The sequence below is a fragment of the Halichoeres trimaculatus genome, unplaced genomic scaffold, assembly GCF_033239565.1.
Source record: "Halichoeres trimaculatus isolate MK-OKI-2021-1 unplaced genomic scaffold, fHalTri1.1 fHalTri1_scaffold_20, whole genome shotgun sequence".
In the NCBI taxonomy this organism is placed as follows: Eukaryota; Metazoa; Chordata; class Actinopteri; order Labriformes; family Labridae; genus Halichoeres; species Halichoeres trimaculatus.
In genome coordinates, this window is record NW_027437198.1 from 13,137,733 (window position 1) to 13,161,007 (window position 23,275).

Genomic DNA, 23,275 nt, shown 5'->3' on the forward strand with positions numbered 1-23,275 from the left:
TTTTTATCCTTATTTTGTAGATTTTCATGGGTGTTTCTTTGTCTGTATTCAGTTTTTCTGCTTTTTTGTCTCTGTGGTAGTTCTGTGTCCTGTAGTTTTTGTTTTTTTACCTTTTAATGGCTGTTCTACTTTTACATCTTTCTCGTTTGCCATCACGTTTCTTATTTTGTGTCCATTTGCACCCCAGTTGTAGCTTTTTGTTGTTACTTTGTGAAGTCTTCAATTTTTCCTTCACTATATCTGTAGTTGTAGCTCATGTTGTCTTTTCATGGACTTGAAGGCTGCAGATATTAACAGTGACTTCAAACAGAAGCTTCACTCAGGAGGACTCACTCAGTGTGTTGTTAAACCTTCTCTTCTCTGCCTCAGGCTTTTATTCCAGCCTTTTTTCTCTTTTTAAAACTGTTGATGCAGCGTGAAAATGAAAGCTAAGCTCAGCTCTGGGATGTTTTATGAAATGTACTTTCTGCAGATTCTGACAGAGGCTGATGATTTCTCTCTGTGTGAGCTGATATTTGTTGAACATGAAAGAGACTTTGAGCTTTAACCTTACTGAAAAACATTCAATGAATTTAAAGGTCCCATATTATGCTCCTTTTCTGCAGTTTAATATGAAACACTGATGTCTTTATGAAATTGTAGTGAAATGTTTTGCTCCAAAAAGCCAATAAATCAAGCACAGCAGCATTGTTTCCAGGCTCTCATAGCCCCTCTGTTCAGAACGCTCTGATTTAGTGGGCGTGGCCTTCATATGTAAATGAGCCACCGCTGATACCGCCCTGCTCTTCCACGTCACTGAGAGCGGCACCACGAGCTCCGAGTGCACAATGTTTAGAAAACAGATAAGCTCGTTTACCGTAACATTACAGGCTAAAACAACAGGCTACCGGCAGCTAAAGTTAGCATCCTGAAGCTAACACAGAGACAGGGGGGGACACTGAGGAAAAGCTCTCACATCTGCTCCACAGCACACAGCATTTAAAATATTCACATTTCCAGGGTCTGAGGTTTGTTGGCGGATGGTTGGTAATGCGCCTGGATTCAGGACCAGTCTATTCGCTAGCCCTCTGTTGTACTGTCCAAAGTTGGAAAAGCAGTCGGCCGTGAAGTGACTAGCACACACATGCACAGTTTTACTGAGTGTAGCTGGCACATTTCCCTCATAAATGAATTCTATCCACTTAGTCTTGTCTTCTTCCGGGATGGGAAGCTTGTGCATGGAACTATGAGGCTGTTTACAGCCAAAAACAAAGCAGTGGTGGCTCTTCAATCTCTCCTGCAGCGGGGAGGAGAGTGGGCGGTGGGGAGGGGGGAATCTGCGACGGTGGACCAATCAGGTCAAACTTGCTCCTGATTGGTCAAAAAAGGTCAGGATTTTACATCACAAGCACTACTAAGTACAGGTTTTGTCATTATATATCACATTTTGTGGGCTGGGAGGAAAGCCAAAGACCCACAAATTTCACTAAAAGACTTAATGAAGTGATATTTGCATAATAAGGGACCTTTAATTCAACATAATCCTGTTTTTGTCTCCCTGATTCAAAAGCAGGAGGGGGTAACCTCTAATATCCGCTGTCTGACAGCAAAATGCTGGAACAATCAGCAGTTTTCACCTTTGAAACTGTCCGCTTTCCTCATGCATTTTGCTTTTATCACTTATTTTAATACTCTGGTTGAGAAGCAATAAAAGCCTTCTTGTGAAGAGCTGACCTCGATTCACTCCATCAATAATTCATGTTGAATATGATTTAATCCACCTCACTTTGATACATACAGACACCTGCACTTTTTATGTATAACATGGCATGTGATTCTATACATTTAATGTCACAGTTAAAACACGCAAGTTAAACAGACACATCAGAGTCAGACACATTACTGTAAAAGTGTCCAACAGAAAAACAGATCCATTAGGAGCCAAAAAGCAGCACAAATAAGAATAATGTCGCTCTTCTGACATGCTGTGTAATCTCCGCCTGCAGCTGTTTGTGCAGGCTTTAATGCCTCACCACTGAATACAGAATCCTCTGATACAGACGTATTGAATATGCATGCAGTGGCCTGTCAGGCAGTCAGACAGAGTTAGACAGAGTTACATCATTTCAAAGACAAACAGCCGACAGCCATGTGAGAGTTCGGATCAGATTCAGAAATCTCTGCCATGATTGAGTCTTAGTGATGAAGCCATTCCTCAGGAGAATGACCGTCTGTTGGAGCAAATCTCTGCCATTTGTCACAAAACAATACAAGCAATGAGAATCACCACTTCATTATAAAACGGTACAATACAACACAGCTTTCACAATAAACACGCTTTAAAAAGTGGCGAAAATGATCCAAAATCTGCAGAACAAACTGACTCAAGTCATTGTGCATGGTGGGATTAACACAGCAGACTGACAGCATTTGTTAAAAGCCCATAATTGATTTACAACATCTTTTTTCGACTCGATTACGAAGATTACAATAAACATCTCCCCAAATGAGTTAATTTCTGTTTTTTTCTTGGAATCTTGACTTGTACTGTTCTTTCTTGGGATTCTTCTGCTACTACAGAGAAATTTGTGTCATCTTGCAATGAGATCTATGAATCTAGGTAACAAAACCTGTGTCTAGGTGCAACCATGACATGCTTTGCTGCCTTTGCCTGCTCCAAAAGGTTAGATAACCAACTTCTATGTTTGTTTATGCTTTAAACGTCTAAAGATACAAGTTATGATTGCATTAATGCATGCACATTTGTAGGACAACATCATATCTTACATCTAAAGGTTATGTTACTGAATCTAAATGTGACTTTGAAGCACACAGTGCTTTAAAGTCACATTTAGATTCAGAATAACCCTAGTCATGTATTTTTTGGTGTAGGAGCAGCAGCAGATGGTGATCTGCTGGTAGCTGCTGGTAGCTGCTGGTAGCTGCTGGCAGCGGTCATGTCTCAGCGTCTCAGTGCACAGCCACAGTGACAGGCAGCATGTTCTGCAGCAGTTCTCTTGAGGACTGGGAGTGCGAAGGCTGGCCGCTGTCTGGTGCCATCCTCAGACTCATGCTGCCATCAGCCGGAGCGGGGGCGACTCTGAAACCTCGGTGACTCGGCTTGATTGCAACAATGAACTTTCTCTTAAACGTCTCACTCAGTACGATGTAAATAAATGGGTTGATACAGCTGTTTGCATACCCCAAACTGATTGCAATGTTGTAGGCGTACATGAAAGCAAAGGTGGGTCTCTGCACCCCAAGGTGGGCAAGCTGTAAGATGTAATAAGGTGCCCAGCAGGTAAAGAAGGCCAGACATATGACCACAGCCATGCGGGTCACCTTCCTTGTCCTCACCCTCAGGCTGCGCTGTGGAAGAGGAGCGACTGTAGCTGACATGTTCTGAAGGATCTTAAAAAAGACAACGCAGATGACCCCCCAGGGGAGAGCGAAGGCGAGGAAGAACTGGTAGAGGGTGAACCAGTAGGTGTCAGAGGCCGGGTTTGGGAGGAGGAGGGCACAGCCCACTGAGCCGTCCTTCAGGCGCATGAGTCCCGTGTACATCCACACCGGGGTGATGGACACCAGAGAGAAGACCCACACCAGAGCCACAGCTGCTCCAGCCACACATGGCGTCCGCACATGCTTGAAGCGGATTGGGTGTACAGTGGCGAGATATCGATCCAGAGTCATCACAGTCAGGATGTAGGTGCTGACAATCTGGCTATTGGAGTCAAGCGCGGTGATGACGGTGCACATGGTGGCACCGAAGCACCAGGAGCCATTTCCCACAAGCTGGTGGATGAGGAAGGGCATGCCAAGGAGGAAGAGGAGGTCAGCGATGGATAAACTGAAGATGAAGATGTCTGGAACAGTTTGTTGAGAGCACAGCTTGGTTTTCTTCACAATGGTATAGATGACAATGGAGTTCCCAAAGATCCCAAAGAAACAGATGAGGCCAAAGATGCTGGGCATGAGCACGTTGTTGTACTGCTGCTCATGTTCTGGAAAGAAAAGGAAATCAGTCACATCAAACGCACTGAGTCCTGCTGCAGCTGATTAAACTTATGAGTCTCAATGAAAAATTCTTGTTTCTGAATAATTAAATTTTTTTTTGTTTCTTATTAAATATACATTTTATGTATAATTATCTGCTTTAATTTTTACTAAAAGTAAAAAGTCCCATTAAATCTGATAAATTCTGGTCAGATCCTTATTAAAATGATTTTGCATGTAATAGAATTAACTTTTTGTTCTGGAAAATGTACATTTTTTTAATTCCAAAAGCAGAAGATACGAAAAACCTACCTTCTTCAAAATTTTCAGATGAATTTAAGAATGAAAAAGATGAATTTGAAGCGTAGTCCATCCTGTGAATCTCTTGTTGATTCTCCTCAGCAATCTGAGCAACTGCAACTGCAACCTTCACTGTTGATAATACTAATGTGGATTATGACTGTCCATCTGAGAGTGGACTGCATTTCTAACTCAAAAAAAAAAAAAAATCCGAAAGAAGTTTCAAATAACTAGTAAAATCGAAAAAATACAGAGGTTTGTTCCTGCAAAGATGCAACACCTCGCGCGTAAAAGCCAGATGATTGACCCAGCGCGCGCCACTACCACAAATCATGTCATGAGAAAACGACGCAAAAAGCTCGTCATGATCTAAAAAAAAAAAAAGCTTCAAGCTCATGTGAAGGACGTTTGTTTGCACCACGAACACTCCAATAAAAATGATTAACCGCTGCCTCCTTCATCAAAAAAAAGATACTTAGTCCACCTGTGCAGCCTCACATGCCGCTCATGCGTCCCCCAAATGACACTACTGCATTTGTAATCCAGCAGACACTGCTCTTTTACTGTCATATCTCTCCGCTAGGTGTCAGCATTGTCAATAATTTGACCGTGCGTCCCCCCAGTATTGAAAGCAGATGTTTTAAGAATGAAAACAATGAAAAGAAAACCAAATATTTGACACAGTGAGTTCATAGGATGAATAGAAACAACACCAAATACAAATCAGAGCTGTGACAACATGGGAGGAGAAGAAAGCTTTCACATAAGAAATGATAATAATAATAATAATAATAATAATTATAATTATAATTATAATTATAATTATAATAATAATAATAATAATAATAATAATAATAATAATAATAATAATAATAATAATAATAATTATTATTATTATTATTATTATTATTATTATTATTATTATTATAGTAATAAGAGGGATGATTGTACATCCCAGGTGTCACCCTGCAAACCTGCACTATGATTGACAACTTGTCTTATTATTTGAATTGATTATTTATGATTTTTTTATACAATTTCTTTATTTTTTAATGTTGCACCTTTTCTTCCGATTACGCCTCTAGTAACTTTAGACAAACACCCAAATCTGAAGGTCAAAGATTAATTTTTGTCAAGGTCAAGCAATCATATACAGTTATATAAATGCTGTAGGGTACTTAAAGCTAAGACAGGAGTTTTCAGATAGTTATGGGAAAGACACAGATTTAGATATTAGTGGCTCTTAATTCAAAAAGACAAAAAAGAAAAGAAAAAACGACCAACAAGAAGGGTAGCTGTTTATATAGGCTACAAGTTCATTTCAATGTTTTCAACCTTCTGGTGGGGGGTAGGTGTCACACCAACAGCCCTTTTTACAAGCTAAGACTTCCAATGAATAAGACATTTGACTTTAAAGAGGAAACAGCCTGAGAGTTGTTGTCAAGAAAATATAGTTTAGAGATATATACAGGACAAAATAAGCAAAGACATAAACCTGAATTCCCTCACTGGAGCTTTAAATGAAACATGTTTTAGGAAATCTTGCCTATCTCTTGTCAATGTTAGGAATCCAAACAGACCCCCGAAGTCAAAAGAGGCTTGACATACCCCCAGTCACACAATGTATTTTTATCACACATACTGAAGAGTAATTTTAAAGAAGCTTTGAATCAGTTCGTGTTTAATGAGACTGAACAGGGGATATAGGGCAAATAGATAGAAGTCTGACAGAGCTTTGCTTCACAGTGCAAAGCCTTCTTAAAATTAGTCCTAGCCGACTTGTGATGATAATAATAATAGTAGGGGATAATTGAAGCCATTTGTGGCCACAGTACAGTTGTGAGGTGGGTTTGGCACATGGTTTGGCAGAGCAGCAACGGAGCAGACTGACAGGGAGGAGCTCCAGCAGCAGGCAGACCCTCCCAGCTCAGTGGAAGGAAACGGAAACAGGCGTCGTAAACCTGATGCTAGCAGCTACATTCAGGCTCCGCGGACGGGGTGTAAGCGACAGCACTCACAGTTTGCTGCCTCTTCAGAGGAAACAGGGAGAGGATAAACACACAACAGGATTTTTATTTGTTACTGTGGCAGCTTTGTAACTGAATATCTCGAGTGGTAAGTTTTCTTAATCCCCTGTCTGTGTGTAAAACTTGTGTTTTCTTTTTCTCGACGCAGGCTAGTGAAGTTCAGTTAGCTGTGCCGCCGAGCTAGCAACAACAGCCTGCGCTATGAAAAAAAGGTGTTTTCTTCCTTTTTGACAACCTGAGGCTAGCTTTCAGGCCCCGATTATTCATATAAACCTGTTTCTCATTGTCCTTTGAGGGCTTCTTTTCACGAATGACACCGTGAATTCGCCCGTTCTGGTGAGTTAAGGAGGTTTAGTTTGAAAATCACACTGCAGCGCAGTTATTGTTACTCGACCGTTAGCCGGTGTTTCAGTTCTAATGGTGACCGTGTTAACTGGCGACTGTCGGCCGGATGCGCCTGTGGTTGTCGCAGTTGGAGCAGATGTTGAAGATGGGTCTTTTTCACTACAAGTCCACAAAACAACATGTATGAAACAGTTCCAAACCACGTTTTTTGAGATCAAAATTAAGAAATGATCAGTGAGACTGTAGCGGTGATAGCTTCTCATCAAGTACGTCAACCACAGACACTGGAAGCCGCCCGTTAAGGCGGATACAAATTACACCGAAACACTAGCGATGCTAGCTCAAGCGCTGTATAACGTTAGGCTGCTAACTGGAACGGATTCGATGCTCGTGAGCTCTCAAACTGTCCTTAAAATTACATTTAGTGCTCAAAATGTCAACTTCGTGCTTCTCTTTGTCGAAACCTTTCAGTAAAAACACCATACGAAGGTTATGAGCAGCAGAGAATAATTGTTGCTGTCTAGCTCCTTTGGAATCCAGCTTTCCTTTTCATTAACTGTGCTGTACTAGCGTTACTTTTGTCACCCATGATGTGCTTTGTTGTGTTTTGTAACGTTATGAAGGCCAGGGATTTAGTTGTTGACAGTTTTATGATTGTAAACAATGGCTGCAGTCACACTTGTGGAGTTACCCTGCTGTTACTGTCAAATGATTCCAACAAGAGGTCTGTCGCATCTTCTGCAACAGCTTTCCTATTATAAAACAGCACGGTTGTACGTTCCTCAGAATGCGGTGTTAGGATTTACACTCTTTTGGTGTTTCTCTCACTGTCAGATTTATTGGCTTTACTGAACGCTGAGCTCTATTATTGTGAACCCCTGGTGGCATTCTAGCAAACAACTTAATGAGATAACGTAGCTTTATCCATTTAACTCAGCAACAGTAGGTTTAGCCAGTGTATCACTGTCAGCTCTGCTTAACAAGGCGACTGACTTATCTGTGCCCGGGCCAGGTGCTTAGCTGTCAGGGGTGGTGGTGAACTTTGCATCTACAGTCTCATTTCCTTTACTGAATGCTGCCTGGTGTAGATGAAGATGGCTGTACGCACAAGTGCGAAGAAGAAGAAGAAAAACTGTAATATGTTATTTCCCCAGGAAACCGTTGGCGCAGAAGTTATATATAATATACGTACGGATATGATTTATTTATTCTGGTTTTGTTGAGAAAAGTTTGCTCTTAACCTTTTCTCTAAGAACTCATTAGTGCTGCAGAAGTCTTATACCTCACACTTATGCTATCCTGAAAGTTATTTTTTAATGTGTCTTATTTCATGGCAGAAAAGCTTTCAGATACTCTGCAACCAGTGTTTGAAGCATTACAACTAGTGGCCTGTAGGAACTATAAAAAAAATAATTTTAAACGCAAAGTTTTTTTTTTCGTTATTACATGAATGTTTGGATTGAGTTGTCTCACCTTGTCTCTTGCTTGCAGGCACCTCACTGTAACCTTTATGTGAGGTCTAAGCCCTAAGGGAGCGGGTCACAGACGGGAGGAGAGACTCAGGAGAAAGCATCTGGCCACAGAAGCCTGGATACGTGTTTTTATTTTTTATTCAGCCCCTGAAACACGACCACAGCCAAGCAGTTTATCAGCACGCTACAACGACAACAAACATGGAGGCCATTGCCAAATACGATTTCCACGCCACTGCTGAGGATGAGCTTAGTTTCAAGCGAGGAGAAATCCTAAAGGTAAGAGATAACTTTTTGGTTATTTAAGGTTGAGGCTTGTCTGTGTTACTCATAATTATGCAATCCCAGGGTTTATTTCCTGTGGAGGTAATCACATTCTGTCCTGTAGTAAATCATAGCTGCAGTAACACAAGAGAGTTTCAGGTAGGATTAAAATAATCATGTGGTTACAGCTTCCTCTTTATCTCTTTGTCACATTCTGATTAGTATATTTTTCAGTATTTCCAACAAACTTAAGCTACATTTTTAGAAAATTGAAAAACCTCGGTAGGCTTGTTGTGTTGCTCATACTCCAAAACATGACTGTATCATGCTGCTGCAGCATGCTGGCTGCAGAAGGCCTTGATGATAAAAGAGGTTAAAGATGTGGGTTTTTGTTCCATCATGAACTATCTTAAGTGCAGCATGAGAGGCTTATTCAAAACCTTGTGCTCTGCGGTCGAAAAAAAATTGTGTCACTCACGACCTTGATGAGATAGCAGAGATATTAGGAAGTACGTACCGCAATTTTTCTGGGAAGTGATTCTCTTTGGATTTAAACGCAATCATCGTAATCCCCGTGTTGTTGGGCATGACCGGAAGAGGCAGGAAAAAGTACACAAACCCTCATATCTCAATCTTTTCTGTGAAAATGTTTGAGATTTCAACATCCTTGATCATGTGTGACTTTAAGAGCTTCTTTTTTTTTATCCTGCTGTTTTCAGGTCAGACCTTTAAAAAAAGATGCAGTTAGGGTAATTCTCAGAAGCTGTTTTTGTTGAGCTGCAGGCTGATAACAGAGTGAAAGGCCTCTTTGTAAAGATACATTTTAAAGGATCACACAGCTTTGTGTATTTTCAGTGTAACCTGTCGCCCTGTTTTTGATCATAACAGTGAACTGTTTTCATGGGCAACATCTGGTTTGTCAGACATACAGGTAGATGGAAACTGTGGAGCTGTAACTGATCACACACATCTTTTATTTGCCTTCTAATTTGAATAATGTTGTTGTCACGGCCGTGTAACATACTGTGTGCAAATGTTATATAAAAGCCTCTCCTGGATGAGTTCTATCAGAGCATAACTGCTGTGTGTGTTTTTTTTCCAACGAATAAGAGATTGAGGTTTGAAAAGACTTCTTATCTCCACGGGAGGGCCCCTCGGAGAAGGGAGGGGGAGAGAGTCAGCTTAGGAAACACTGAGCTTAATATAAGTTCTTATTAAATTTGCATATGAGAAGAAAAAGTGCAGCACTTCCTCTACTTTGGTTGGAAAATCTTTAACTTTTAAGGAGATGGCAAAGTAACAGCCAATACCTCTGACTATCTTTTCTCTCCAGTTGACATCTTTCAGAGGAAATGTTTCTAACCTGATATTCTGTGTATCTGAACGCTCTCAGTTAAATTTCAGAAACTTATATTTAACTTCTCAGTTCCTCTTTAGTTCAGCTCAACATCGCTCTCAATTCCCTCTTGAGAAATGCTCCAAAGACACTTTCTACCTCATTTTCAGAGCCACTCTGTGTCACAGGTTGTGCTTGGTAAGAAATCATGAGGCTGGTGATAAAATGGGTCATTGAAGTGTAACAGTGACTAAAAGTGATTCTTATCCAGTCCCATAATCATACAGCTCAAGTTGTTTTCAATACACCTTTTCTTCAAAAATATAGTTATTATTAAGTCACACTTAATGAGTTATTATCTACATATTTGTTTATGTTTATTGCCAATTTTAAAGGACTATCGAATGGTGTAGATTGCTGTACTACCAGTGGTCAGGATCATGAGTGTTTTTCTGGGATAAAGGCTCTTTTTCCTGTGAGCGCCATCACCCACTGCCGTAAATAGGTGACAAGTTTTGCATTAGTATTTCTTTTTAACTCTACTTTTCTTTCTTCAAGTCAACTTCTCCCTGGATGTAACACCTAGGGATGGGTACCTTTCACATTTGAAACGATACGGTACCGATGCCCGCTACCTGGCAATCGGTATCGGTACTCAACGGTACCAATTTTCGGTACTTTTTTTGTGTTTATGTGGTAAAATATATCAGTTTGTTTAATAATAAAGTATAGATTCTTTTCAATTTGACATATTTATCCTTCAATATATAACCTTGCAATGCTGTGTTCATATCCAGCATGGAAAATAACCCACTCTTCCACTCCCTCACAGTCACAAGGATGCATTTAGGTACCTAAACATGGTACCTTTTGATTTTACATGAATCGATACCTGGTACTTTTGACAGAATTCGGTCGGTACCTGTAAAAGTACCTAATTCGGTACCCATCCCAAGTAACACCACAGGGTGATGTATTTGTTTGTAGTTATTGGAGCTGCTGTTTGAAAGGTGACAACAATCGAACTTTATAAACTCAGTTTGAAGCGTAGTTTGAGGTCCAGTGACCACAGGTTCTGAGAAATAACATTTATGAACAACCAGTTTTGGCACTTTTATCTCATTTTAAGTTGTGGATTATGAACAGGCAGTAATATTAAAGTGGGGTTGTCCCACGGTCCCTCATTAAGTCCTCGGTTTATTTTGAGTGTATCGAGAAATCTGTTAAAAGGAAAAACAAAATGCACATGATTAGAAAATGCTCATGGAATCAAAAACCATAGAGATTTAGAGTGAGCTTTCAGCAGCTCTTCCTCTGGGTGAAGTTTGAGCTATGAAGAAAAAAAACACAAGAATCACATCATTATTTATCCATCATAACTAAATATTAAGGTTGGACTCCGCTTTTTCTAAAGTCAGGATTTAGCTCGAAGGTTAGAGGTTAACTGTAAGTACAAAATCTTAAAAGCTTCAAGAAGTTCTTTACTGGTTATTTTTGGACAGAGAATGAAACATTAAATAAAAAGAAAAGCCTTCAGGCCAGTCCACAATTCATGTGAAGCATTTGTTGGCCGCTCTGCTCAAAGGACCGGCTCACTTCTTCTAACTCAGAATGAATCGCCTCAACGTTTGTCGGATACCATCCCCCTCTTCGTTTCTTTCATCTGCTTCTGTCCTGTGCTCCTCTTTTTGTGTTTCCCCACAGTGCTCGTACATTAGTCTCAAGTCTGAATGCTCCCCCTGAGGTAACTCATGCAAAACAGGACGGAACAAGCTCCTGTCATTTATTGAGACATACTGGTGCTTGGGGTGGACCCGTGCTCGGCCTTTTTTCTGTTGTAACATTTCACATCGTAATGATATTTAACAATTGGGCTTAAAACAACTTAAACCAGCTGAGGTTTTCTCTAAAAATGCACAAAACTATCTTCTTATTTGTTTGTTGTGCTGAAGTTAAGGAGACTAGGCCTGCAGAGGAATATTTCAATGGAGCTGCTAATTTCTTAAGGTTAGTCTGCTGTTATCTTCATCGTCTTCTTCTTCTTCTCATAGCTCTGCAGCAGTTTAAAGAGAGAACCCACCTTAGCTTCATCTCTCTCGCTCCACTATCTCACTCTGCACTTTGCACTCTTTGTCTTTTTGACCAGTTTGATATTCTGTTACGTAACAGCTGTTTAAACATCAATAACGCTGACTAAAGCTCTCCCTGACTTAACAACAGAAAGAAGAAAACACTCAGTAAACAAAGAATTAGCACGTTCTGTTGATCACAGTTTACATTAAGGCTTTCCACAGGCTTTAATTCAGCTCAATGATCCAGTCTCTGAGTCGGCCTGTGTTCATAGAGGCTCCTTTGCTCTCATCACCAGTGCTATCTATCCTCTGATACTAATACTAAACAGCTCTGCTCTCAGGACAAAGACTCCCTCTCATGAGAGAGAGACCCTGTTAAGACTTCGCTTGTATGAAGCATCCTGAACCTCTCACCATTTTCAGTAACACTGGGAGATGGTGGCAGATCTGTGCATCAAGTCAGGCTTTCATTCACAATATCTCTGCCCTTTACTCCAAAATGCTGCATGTTTGCAACTCCCTCAGTAATTTGTCGCAGATTTAAAAGAAAATGGTGTTCTGTTTTTTTTTCTCTCAGCATTACAGGGATTTTAAGTCATTGAAACTCAAAATTATTTATATAGATGTATAAAGCTGACTACTGACTCCACATGCCCTGCACTCACTGTATGGAGCACACCAGTGGTTCCCAACCCCTGCTCCTTTTTGTAATGCCATCACTGCTCCCTCACTCATGTGTGCTGATGAGTCTTTTAAGTAGGACATACAAATATTTGAACATTTATCATTTCCTTCTTTTTTTATTCAAAACATAAAAATAAATAATAGGTTGCCGTAAAAATAAAAAGTAATATAAATAATTACGAAATTAATATAGTCAAATTGTTATTCCTATATAACCCTTGTAACATTTACCACAAAAAGCTGAATCAGTTCCCTCTGAAAAGGCATTAAAACTTTAAAAATCAGGAACAGAACACTTAAAATAATAATACTCAGACACACTACAGCAGTTTATTTTTTTTTTCAACAGTCATCTGAGGTTTGTTAGACAAAAGCTGCTGAGTTTTAAAGAGTCAGAGGAAAGATACAAACTGCAGATTCTGTCCCAAAGAGACTTGTGCTTGTGTTGACTTTATGTACGGATATAAATGTATGATGCAGCGAAAAAAAACAAATGTTTTCTCTGCGACCCACGGATATTTACGTTGTGTCATGTGCATCTTGACAGCATATAAAACCAAGAGTAAGATGGTAACACGTTTCTGAAAACAATGATCAAAAGAAATGCGGAATCGACTTTCTCCAGTAACTGCGTGTCTTATATGCACGTATCGGGGTAGGACTCCGCCATGCACGATGAAGACAGCTGTAAGCTGCAAAGACCACAGTATTATCCTCATAATTTACATCTGAAACATCTGAAAAAAAGATCATAATTCTGAAGGCATGGCGGCTGGTATTTTGGCGTGGTGGTGTGCCACGATCATTTACATGTAGCGGAAACACTGCTCTTGAGCTTGCTTGTCTTTCATGTTTGCCTGGCTGCAGGTAAGCATCTGTTTGGATTTTGGTGTGGTTGTGCCACAAGTTATTGTCTCCCTGGGGAAACTAGTTGTAGCTAGGGATGGGTACCGAATCAGGTACTTTTATAGGTACCGACCGAATTCTGTCAAAAGTACTGGGTACCGATTCAGGTGAAGTCAAAAGGTACCATGTTTAGGTTCCTAAATGCATCCTTGTGACTGTGAGAGAGTGGAAGAGTAGGCGATTTTCCATGCTGGACATGAGCACGGCATTGTAAGGTTATATATTGAAGAGGAAATATGTTAAATTGAAAAAGGAAAAAAAATAATATTTTTACCACATAAACACAAAATAGTACCGAAAATTGGTACCGTTGAGTACTGGTACAGATTGCCAGGCGCCGGGCATCGGCACCATATCGTTTCAAATGTGAAGGGTACCCATCCCTAGTTGTAGCGCATACATACCACTTTGATAACAGCTTACCTCAGTACTTCCAAGTTGAAAATAATTTATTGTTTCCAGGTACACCGTTCAGCGTTCAGTACCCCTGGCTGGGAATCACTGGAGTAAACTCTCACAAGTGTGATCAACACAAGCACTATGTTCAAAAGAATGCCTTTTTCATCTTTGCATGTGTTTAATTCTTATTTAAAGGAAGCAGCAGTCAGGTTTGTCAAACTTCTCATTTTCCTGAGCTGTTCTGATGTTTCTTGTGACTCAAAATGACGAGTGAAGCTGGATGATTTCTTAAAAGTCATGCCTGTTTGCGTCATATTGAGTAAGGGGGAAGAAACAGCGACACAGAATGATTAACAAAGAAAATTAGTCAACTGGGGTACTGAGAAGTAGACAGTATAGTTTATGTATGTATGGATATCTTAGAGTTTAACAAGTCTTCATCATCTCCTTGCCTTTCATCTTTTAAAGTTTGGTCACCTATCGCTCAAGAAAATCCACTGTAAAAGAAATAATGAGACAGTCTGTTATTTAGGGATCTGTCGCACCCTGAACATCCATTTCTATACTTTATCAGTTTTCGACATCACTCTCTATAACGTGCAGGAGCCAGAATCTAAAAACCTGCATGGTTTCTGATCTTCGGTTGTGTTTGTACTTAAATGTTTTCACATGAAGTGCTTTTTTCTGTGGTTTATGCCGCTCAGTGTCGTGACAGCTCCCTCCCTCTCCTGCTGTCTCTAAAGGACAGATGCAAATGTGCAGAATCAATGAGTGCTGAGATGAAAGTCTCACGGGACGTCCTATTGTTGTATAATTTAGCATATAGCACAAAAAAGAAAGGAGTCAAACATTCATAGAGAGAAAAATAAACGTGAGTGTATTTTTTTTGTCTTCTCTGGGTAGATTTTGTTTGTCATTTTGTCGGCCTAAGGGTCGTGTGTCATAACACAGTCTGTGTAATTCCTTCGATGAGAACATGCTTATCTCATCAAACGGCACTAAGTCGTGTGCTAATCAAGTTCTTCATCCATCTGCCAGCTGTGTCACAGTGACTCACACAGCTGGAGGAGCAGACCTGACTCCTCTCTTATTTTGCAGCCTTGACTCACCCACCAGTTGAAGTTGGGTTGTATTATAACCTGAGCATCCGTCATGTTAAACAGATGTTAAGCACCCGTCTGCTGACTGAGTCAACTGAAGTTTGCTTCAGTTCATCTGATCTTTTAATTAGGTGTGTGTGTTTTTTACTGTGTGTGCCCTCTTATCAGTAACTGGCACACTGAGCTGCAGCAGCTACCTTCCTGTTTTATCTTCACACACAGCTTCTAGTTGTTAAACTGTTTCTTACTTCTTGTTTTATCTGATGAAAGAGAGAAAAATAGAGATGTGTTAGTCGTCTGGGTTTGATTCAGGAGTCTTCAAAATGTGAACGCGTAGAGCAAGTAAATGATGTTACAGTACAAATGTGTGTGTTGGCCTGTGTGAAATTTGCATAATGCAGACTTGTTCAGTTTCACAATGTGATTTCCCATCATGCAGAGACAGAAAAGGGGAAACAGTCTCTAGAGCTTAAGGCGGCCTTTCTTCAAAGCTTGCTGTAAGACGCCAAGTTTCAGCCGTCTTTCAGATTACTTTGAAGGTCTGAGACTTTTATTTTGTCTGATGGAAAATTAATTTATTCGTTACTCTGATTGGTTCAGATCCATAAGGATGCTGCGGAAGCATGACTGTGAAATCAATACTAGTAAATCCTCATTCATCATTTTAACAGCTGTGGCTTTGAACACATGCCCATGTGTAATCCGCACAAACTGGTCCCGTCATTGTCGATCAGCTGTTTGTCATGTCATTCCTCTAATTTCTGTGTCAGAAAGCAGATCTAGAGGCAGAGTCTGGCCATGGCCCTGAGCACTGTACACTTGTTCTCATTTCCTCCTTAAATAAATAAAGATTAACAGCCGTGCTGCAAGCTTACAGAATTAGCTCTCATCAACAGATCATTGAACTCTGCCCACGTAGTTAGATTGAAGATCTGCCTTTTCCCCCAGCTACTTCTGCAAACTGACACTGTCACAGTCAAAACGTTCGTAGTTTAAAGACATAATAATCAGTCGCTATTAAGCTTATGGAAAAGTGTGAAAATAAACTTTATGTTAAAGGGACAGTTCAGTTTTTTTGAAGAGGGGTTGTATGAGCTCTATGTGACCACTAAGGACATTAGATACAGTAGAAAGTTGTCTCCTCTCCCTCGGTAAGACACAGACTGTAATCGCTGGTGACGAGGAAATAGGCGCTAACAGGGAGAGACCGTACCAAATTCAAAGGCTATTTTCTCTGCCTACAAGAACTAAAATCAAAAAGTAATACCACAGTTTAAGAGTACGCTATATATAATAATTTTTAAGTGCATTAAGTCTTCGGAATTATAAACATTTTTTAACATCCGCGGATGTTTCCTCTGTATTCCTTTCAGTCTCCATCTGTAGCAGCTCTTCTTCTGTGTAGCTACTACGGTTCATGCAGGTATCCTTTTGGTTCCAAAGTGAATGAAACTTCATCGTCCCTGTCATAGTCACTCATTTTGAATTTCCTACGCTGCCTCACAATCCTTGGAGTACAAACAAAAGAATTACAATACTTGATCAAACTTACACGAGGCTACAACCTGCGCACGAAGCACAGCTTGTTTACATTCCCTACAGCTGAAAGGAGGAGGGGGGATGGAGTGCACTAGCACTGCGCGGAAGGATACATGACCAGTTAGTTAGGGCCGGATAAATGTTTATATTTCCGAAGACTTAATGCACTTAAAAAATATTTTATGTAGCGTACTCTTAAACTGTGGTATTACTTATTGATTTTAGTTCTTGTAGGCAGAGAAAAAAAGCCTTTGAATTTGGTACCGTCTGTCCCTGTTAGCGCCTATTTCCTCGTCACCATCGATTACAGTCTGTGTCTTACTGAGGGAGAGGAGACAACTTTCTATTGTATCTAATGTCCTTAGTGGTCACATAGAGCTCATACAACTCCACTTCAAGAAAACTGAACTGTCCCTTTAAGGTGAATGGAACGAGTACAGAATGCTGAAAAGAGCAAAGGCTTTTGAGGAATAGAAAAATGCTTATTCCTCACATTTTTTGAAATTTTGCAAACACAGTTTGTGCACAGTTTTGGATACGGGAGCATCTCAGCTTGTGTTTGTCATTACACTCTGGTGACGTTTCATTTCACTAACCTTTTATTGACCTGAGAGAAAACCGATCATATGATGGGGGTGTTGTATCCTCTTCTGTTTTTCCTGTAATCTGTCGCAACAATGCTGCATACTGAGCTAATCTGAGCTAAACGTGATCTGACAAGCCCAAATAGTTTTTGTAAACATTTATTTCCCCTCAGATTTTTGTGAATCTTTACTAAGACGCTTCTCGTTGACATCAAATTTGCATTTTTAATATTTCAAGACAACTTCAAGAGACTTTAACCAAAGCCCCCCTCAACTCCCTGATTAACGGCTCCCTCATTGCCTATAAGTGCTCTGGGTATTGATTTCCCTTCCCTGTCCACTTTACCATCACACAGAGCTAAAGGAGGAGAGTATCAGCGCTGCCTTGTGATGCCTGAACGTCTTGGAAACCCAAACCTCACTTGAAAGACTCATAAGCTGTTATTAGAGTCTGATCTTAAATCCCAGATTCGAATCCCACAGTTTGAGTTTTCCTTTCCAAATGCTTAGAGTTGGAGCTGGCAGCCACTCTCTGCAGATTACTTGGCCGTGCAGTTGACTTGTGTGGAGCTGAAGGGTCAATAAATCGCTGCTATGTTGCTCATTGTGCAGTTTTTGTTACAGCTGAAATTACCCAGCTTACACTGCCAGAGGCCCTGTAGGATCTCACTGGAGTCCAACAGAGACTGTGTGTGTTCAGTTCTCTTCTGCATAAGAGCGGACAATTTTCTAATTAAGCTCTGAATCTCTGGAGAGGAGCTTAGAGGAGTACAGGACTGACTCAGTTCTTTCTCCTTTTGTTTCTGAGGCTGACATTGTGACCTGTTGATATAGGAAACTTTTAAGGCAGCTGTAAGATGAAATTCAGTCAAAGGACGGTCAGAATACTCATGTTTTACAGTGAATCAAGGTGTTTAAAGTGATACTCCGGGATGGAACAAGTTGGGTCCTATCACAAGGTTTAGGGAAGAAATTACCCCTACAGCAGTGTTTTTGTGCAGCAGAAGCCCAGGGCGCACGCACCAAACACCCTCTGCCGGCTTCCTCTGCACTCAGACGGGGCCATATTTTACTTGACCAAAAACACAAATAAACGGACTCCCACTGAAAAAATCTGATATCGGTCTGCATTCACGCTTTATTTAGAGAATTTTCAGCGCGTTACTTTCACACAAAAACACCGCTAAATAAGGCTCTAGTTCTTAACGTGTCGTAAAACGGCGCTACCTCCGCTGCAGAGCCACAACTGGCTACGAGGCGCTCGCCACTTAGTGTATCAGTCCGCACGGGCAGCATGCCAGATATAAACAAACGCAGGTAGTCTGCCAGGACGAACAGACACGATAAGAACTAGAGCCTTATTTAACGGTGTTTTTGTGTGAAAGTAACGTGCTGAAAATTCTCTAAATAAAGCGTGAATGCAGACTGATATCAGATTTTTTCTGTGGGAGTCCGTTTATTTGTGTTTTTGGTCTAGTAAAATATGGCCCTGTCTGAGTGCAGAGGAGCAGGGAGGGGGTGTTTGGTGCAAGTGCTCTGGGCTTCTGCTGCACAAAATCACTGCTGTAGGGGTACTTTCTTCCCTAAACCTTGTGATAGGACCCAACTTGTTCCATCCCGGAGTATCACTTTAAGGCATGAAAATACAATTCAGTAGCAGCTGACGCACCCATGAGGACTACATACAGTACTCCTCCAAAACACATGGGGGCAGTGTGGTCTGTATGATGGTCAAACCGCTGGTTTACTTTTTTTGCTTTTTCAGAAATTTTGAGTGTATTGTATGAAGATGATACATGTTGACGTTTATCAAACAGCAGCTGTTTAAAAGAATAGAACAGGAACTTAATGGAGGTCAAATGTACAGATGATTCCAGAAATGTTGTAAATACATGAATTTTTCTTCTTCACGTGTTTTCAGCACTGTCACGCTTTACGGCTGTTGTAAATCAAACCACGTTGCAAACATGTCTGCTGTATGGAACTACTTCTCTTTCGAAAGCAATGATAGTAAAAGTGAGTGTTAAGTGAGTATTCCTCTGGGAGATACCAAGAGGGATCACTTCAATACAACAAATGTAATCGCCATTTACAACGAAATCACCTGATGGAGTACGGCATTTATCAGAGATTGGTATCAGCAAAACATGAAGTAAAAAATTGGATTGGAAATCAAAAAATCTGTATCAGGATATCCCTAGTATTTTTTAGAAGTAGTTCTTAATTTTTTTGTTATTATTTTATTTATTTATTTATTTATTTATTTATTTTTATTTAATTTTTTTATTTATTTTAATTAACCATTTTTTATTTTTTATTATTTATAAAAAATACTGGCAGCATACTACTAAATAAAAAAAAAGAACTAGTTCTTTAAACTGCTATTTGTAGGTTTTGTTTGCCTTCTGCCTTAATGTAGATCTTTACGTTCCTGCTAGATGCCACTGAAAGATCCAACATCTCGCTCTAGTACAGCAGCTGCTTTCTCTCTATCATTGCTCATATAAAATATATTTTTAACAAGTTGTAACTTGTGTTACCCTGTACGTTTTTCCATTTGCCTCTGCTTCAAAGCAAAACATGCAGGTGTTTCTAGTGTCAGAACCGATGTATGAATGTAGCTGAGATGAGACATCCATGTTTGTTTGTGTATCACTGACTTATTGCCATGTTATTATTCTCCTTTATTACAGTGAAATCTGGAGATACACGTGTTAGGCTGTTATGTAAGACTTAACACTCAGAAAAGTCTGGAAATATTTCTCACTAAAGCTATTTTACATTGGATTACTTAGTTTTAAAGTGAGCATGTATAAAAGTGATTGAACCTGGTTAAAAGAAGATACTTCAGAGGGAAATGTGTCCTTGCTGCCTGTGGCTCCAATACAAGCACACCGCTGTTTACATGTCCAATGGAAGAACATGTGGAAACTGCAAATATTGCCTTGACTCAGTAATGGAGGTGTGTTTGCATGAGCCCGTCTTCCCTTTCATAGTTGTGCTTTCATGTGTATTTCAAGCATCTGCTCCGAGTCAACATGAAGCAGCGGGCCCAGCAGGTAGACTCTGCTCGCTGTGGCCCAATCACTGCCAAACTGAGCATGCTTTAATGTGAGAGCAGCACTCATACCTGCTGCAGAACAGAAAGCATCAAGATACCTGAGGAAGTCTGTTGTCATGACACTGTTCACAATATTCTGTTAGACTCTAAATTCCTCTCCTTTGATCATTTTGAGAGAGATGTTGAGGGTTTGAAGCAGTTTGCAGAAAGAAGTGTGCATGTCCTCAAATCATCCTCAGCGTTGTGACTCTGACCGGTATCACACATAAAGTTGGTATCAAAGATCAAAGGTTTCTTTATTTATACCTTGCGGTAAATTTGGTTTGCAGGCAGGAACTCAGCAGTCCAGACAAGACACATAGATAAACAACAGATAAACAACAATACAACAATCAAATACAATATAAGTATAAATAAATATAAATATATGTGATATGGTCGGTGAAGTGAAAAATACGGATTATGTCTTCACTGTGGCCCCTATCAATGAGCGGGATACATCAGGTGGCAGGTGAACAGTTTGTCTCAGAGGCCGATGAGTTGAAAGAGCAAAAGTTGAGCAAGACAAGTAACTTTAGCAAACTTTGAGAATTGTGGAGGGAAAAGGGCGGAGTCAGAGCTCGGGCTGGGTACCAATTTCAAACTTTTTGATTTCATGATTTATTCTGAACAAAATAATAAATATAACAAAAAGAAAAGTTAAACTTCCCTTTTGAGACATTTAAGTAAAATGTCAACTTTGAGAACAATTTTTCTTTTATCTTATTAAACATTTGGTCAGTTGTTCCCAAAGTGGGGGTCGGGAAACACTGAGAGTGGAGGTCAAGTAACAAAGTTCCAAAATAAGAAACTATTGACAGTTGCATATTTCATCTGTTATTGTAAAAATGTAAACAAAACATGGGTTTGATTTAATGCAAAAACATGCTAATTTTATTAGAGCTGAAACGATTCCTCTAATGATTCGAGGTACTCGATTACAAAAAATACTAGATTAAAAGGAATCGTTCAATTTTAAAAAAGATCAAAGAGTGGTTTTTCAAAAAGAGCTGAGGCCATATTAAGAGAGTTTTCAGACCCCTCAAGCTACCTCTTGTACAAAATAGTAACTAGCAACAAATCTAGCTTCTTTTCTGGAGTTTGGAGACTAATGGGTCATTCTACGAAACAGGTGCCATTTGGGTCCGCAACATTTGATGAGATGTACAAGGCACAAAAAATGTGTGAGGTGTCTAATTCATTTTCTAATTAGCCCTTTAATATTAAATAGTGCACTGTTTGGTTAATGGAGAGAGATTACAAACTGTTTTTTTTTTATTATTTATTTATTTATTTTTTTTATGGGTCATATTTTTTCATCATCATCATCAATCATCTGGTAATTCTTCCAAATTCAAGTTTTGTTACAGTAAAGATGGTTCGTATCCTGATCCATATATAAAACAGGTATTCATTAACTTCCTTTTAACCAAAATCTAAGACATTTACTAAACTGTACCTGCAGCTATTAACTCCAACACAGGTTCAGCATTAACAGATTAAGAGCTGTCAAGATGAAGCTTCCTTCTCTCTCATTTAAAGATGATTCATGCTCACACATCGCTTAATGGACTCTCTTTGATTCAGTAATCTAGTCCGAGCGAGCTGTAGGGCTCATTAGATCAGACGTCTTAAGCAGGGAACAGGAAAGCTCAGGATTTGTTTTTTATCACAGCTGGATATAAACTGGGGGGACGTTCACTCAGATCATCTCAGAGTCACGTGTCTTTTCCCCCGTCGCCATAAACCCCAATAAGAGAGTGATTGAGCTTTTAAGGGCAGGGTGTTGAAACTTTTCAGCACATTTCCATTTTGCCTTCATTTAAAAGTCTTCAGCAAAAGAGAATGGAGGAAGAAAAGCGGTTTCAGTGGCGCTGCGGATGCAGGTTAACTTCTGGGAATAAAAGGACAACCTTCCCTTTCATTTAACCCGTGCTGTGTCACGTTTAAGGACATTTATCTGGCTGGCTCTGGCAGATGGAGGACACTGCACTCCTCAGAATAAAACATAGCTAGTTTGGCTGCCCTGAAAAAAGAGATGCCCTCATTTAATGTAATTTACCCCGAGGCGTTTTCCTAAGCTGATCACAAGGAGCGTGATTCTTCAAAGTGCTCCTCTGTCTCCTTCCTTTGCTCTCTCATGCTTTTACTATTCATCTCTCTTGATCGGGCTTCTGTCACGGTTTTGTGTCTTGTTTCTTTGCTCTCAGTCTCTTGCTCCTTCTGCCTCTTTTCTCACTGCTCTTCCTCCAAGTGTTGAGTCACTGAGCTGTAATTAGGTCTCTCTCCTTCTCATCTCCTCACCACTCCCAGCTGATGGGCCATAAACTCACTGACAGCTGTATTTACACCTAAACTTTTCTTTTTGCTTTTCTCTTAGCTTTTGTTTCCGCTGCAAACTGAAACAAGGGGGAAATTCAGAAATGGAGGAGTCATGATAATTAAGAAATGTTCCACCTTTACAGCTAGGTAGCATGCAACAGGGGTCTTGTGGCTCACATGGTTTCTAAGAAAATGTTACTTTGTTTTGCTTTTGATTTCTTCAGATTACTACTTTGGTTTTTACCAACAGAGGAATAGTCCCTACCTACAACAAGGTCAAAAAACACCCCCAAAAATAGATCAGGGAGTTTGCACTCCTGCACAAAAACACACGGAAAAACAGAAGCTCCTAGTGTCTGAAGTACAAAAAACCTGACATTTATATGATTCAACACACAGAGATCACTATGATAACCATGTGATGAACAATTCCTGGTGTGAAATTGCAGCTAAACTCAGCAAAGTAGAGGAAATAGTGAAAAAAAAGTTGTAAAAAATGTCTTTTACTCTACTTTTTTTGCAATACACCGCCCCCTGCACTTTAGGAAGGCACACCACTTGGAGTCTTAAAAAGTATAAAAGCCACACGTGTTCCCTCATTCAGATTCCGCGCATCTCATTTCCGTGCGTCACGTTTGTGCTGAAACCATAACCAAGCCTTGAAAGAGACAATAGCTGAAACAAAGTGTTTCAGACAGAGGCTCAAAGAAGGGTTTTCTAAAACACCAGAGGGAGAAAATAGAGCTTTTTGAGCTATGAACGATGTAAAGATAATACGGGAGCAATTCAGAAGACTGAAAAGCAAAATACCCCCTCTTTAAATGTTTTCCTCACAAGTCTTCGTGTAAGC

General features: G+C 40.0%; 2 protein-coding genes across 2 annotated transcripts in view; one reads left to right on the forward strand and one right to left on the reverse strand.

Annotated features, from left to right (window-relative positions):
- Positions 1 to 1,760: 1,760 nt before the first annotated feature.
- Positions 1,761 to 4,779, reverse strand: mchr1b (melanin-concentrating hormone receptor 1b). The gene is made up of 2 exons (XM_074697025.1): positions 4,288 to 4,779; positions 1,761 to 3,983 (listed from the first exon to the last, which is right to left on the reverse strand). Exons 1-2 carry the CDS (start codon positions 4,346 to 4,348, stop codon positions 2,950 to 2,952), a joined length of 1,095 nt encoding a protein of 364 aa, XP_074553126.1. The 5' UTR covers positions 4,349 to 4,779; the 3' UTR covers positions 1,761 to 2,949.
- Positions 4,780 to 6,200: 1,421 nt separating this feature from the next.
- grb2b (growth factor receptor-bound protein 2b) overlaps positions 6,201 to 23,275 on the forward strand; it is a 41,663-nt gene continuing 24,588 nt past the window's right edge. Inside the window, exons 1-2 of the mRNA XM_074697001.1 lie at positions 6,201 to 6,390; positions 8,139 to 8,398. Coding sequence (XP_074553102.1) covers positions 8,321 to 8,398 — 78 coding nt within the window. The 5' untranslated portion in view covers positions 6,201 to 6,390; positions 8,139 to 8,320. The remainder of the gene's footprint in view (positions 6,391 to 8,138; positions 8,399 to 23,275) is intronic.

Excerpts from the sequence above, each read along its gene's own strand:
- mchr1b (XM_074697025.1), bottom strand. The coding sequence starts at position 4,348 with ATGGACTACGCTTCAAATTCATCTTTTTCATTCTTAAATTCATCTGAA. Across the intron at positions 3,984-4,287 it reads ATCTGAAAATTTTGAAGAAG|AACATGAGCAGCAGTACAAC; the intron begins GTAGGTTTTTCG and ends TTTTCTTTCCAG.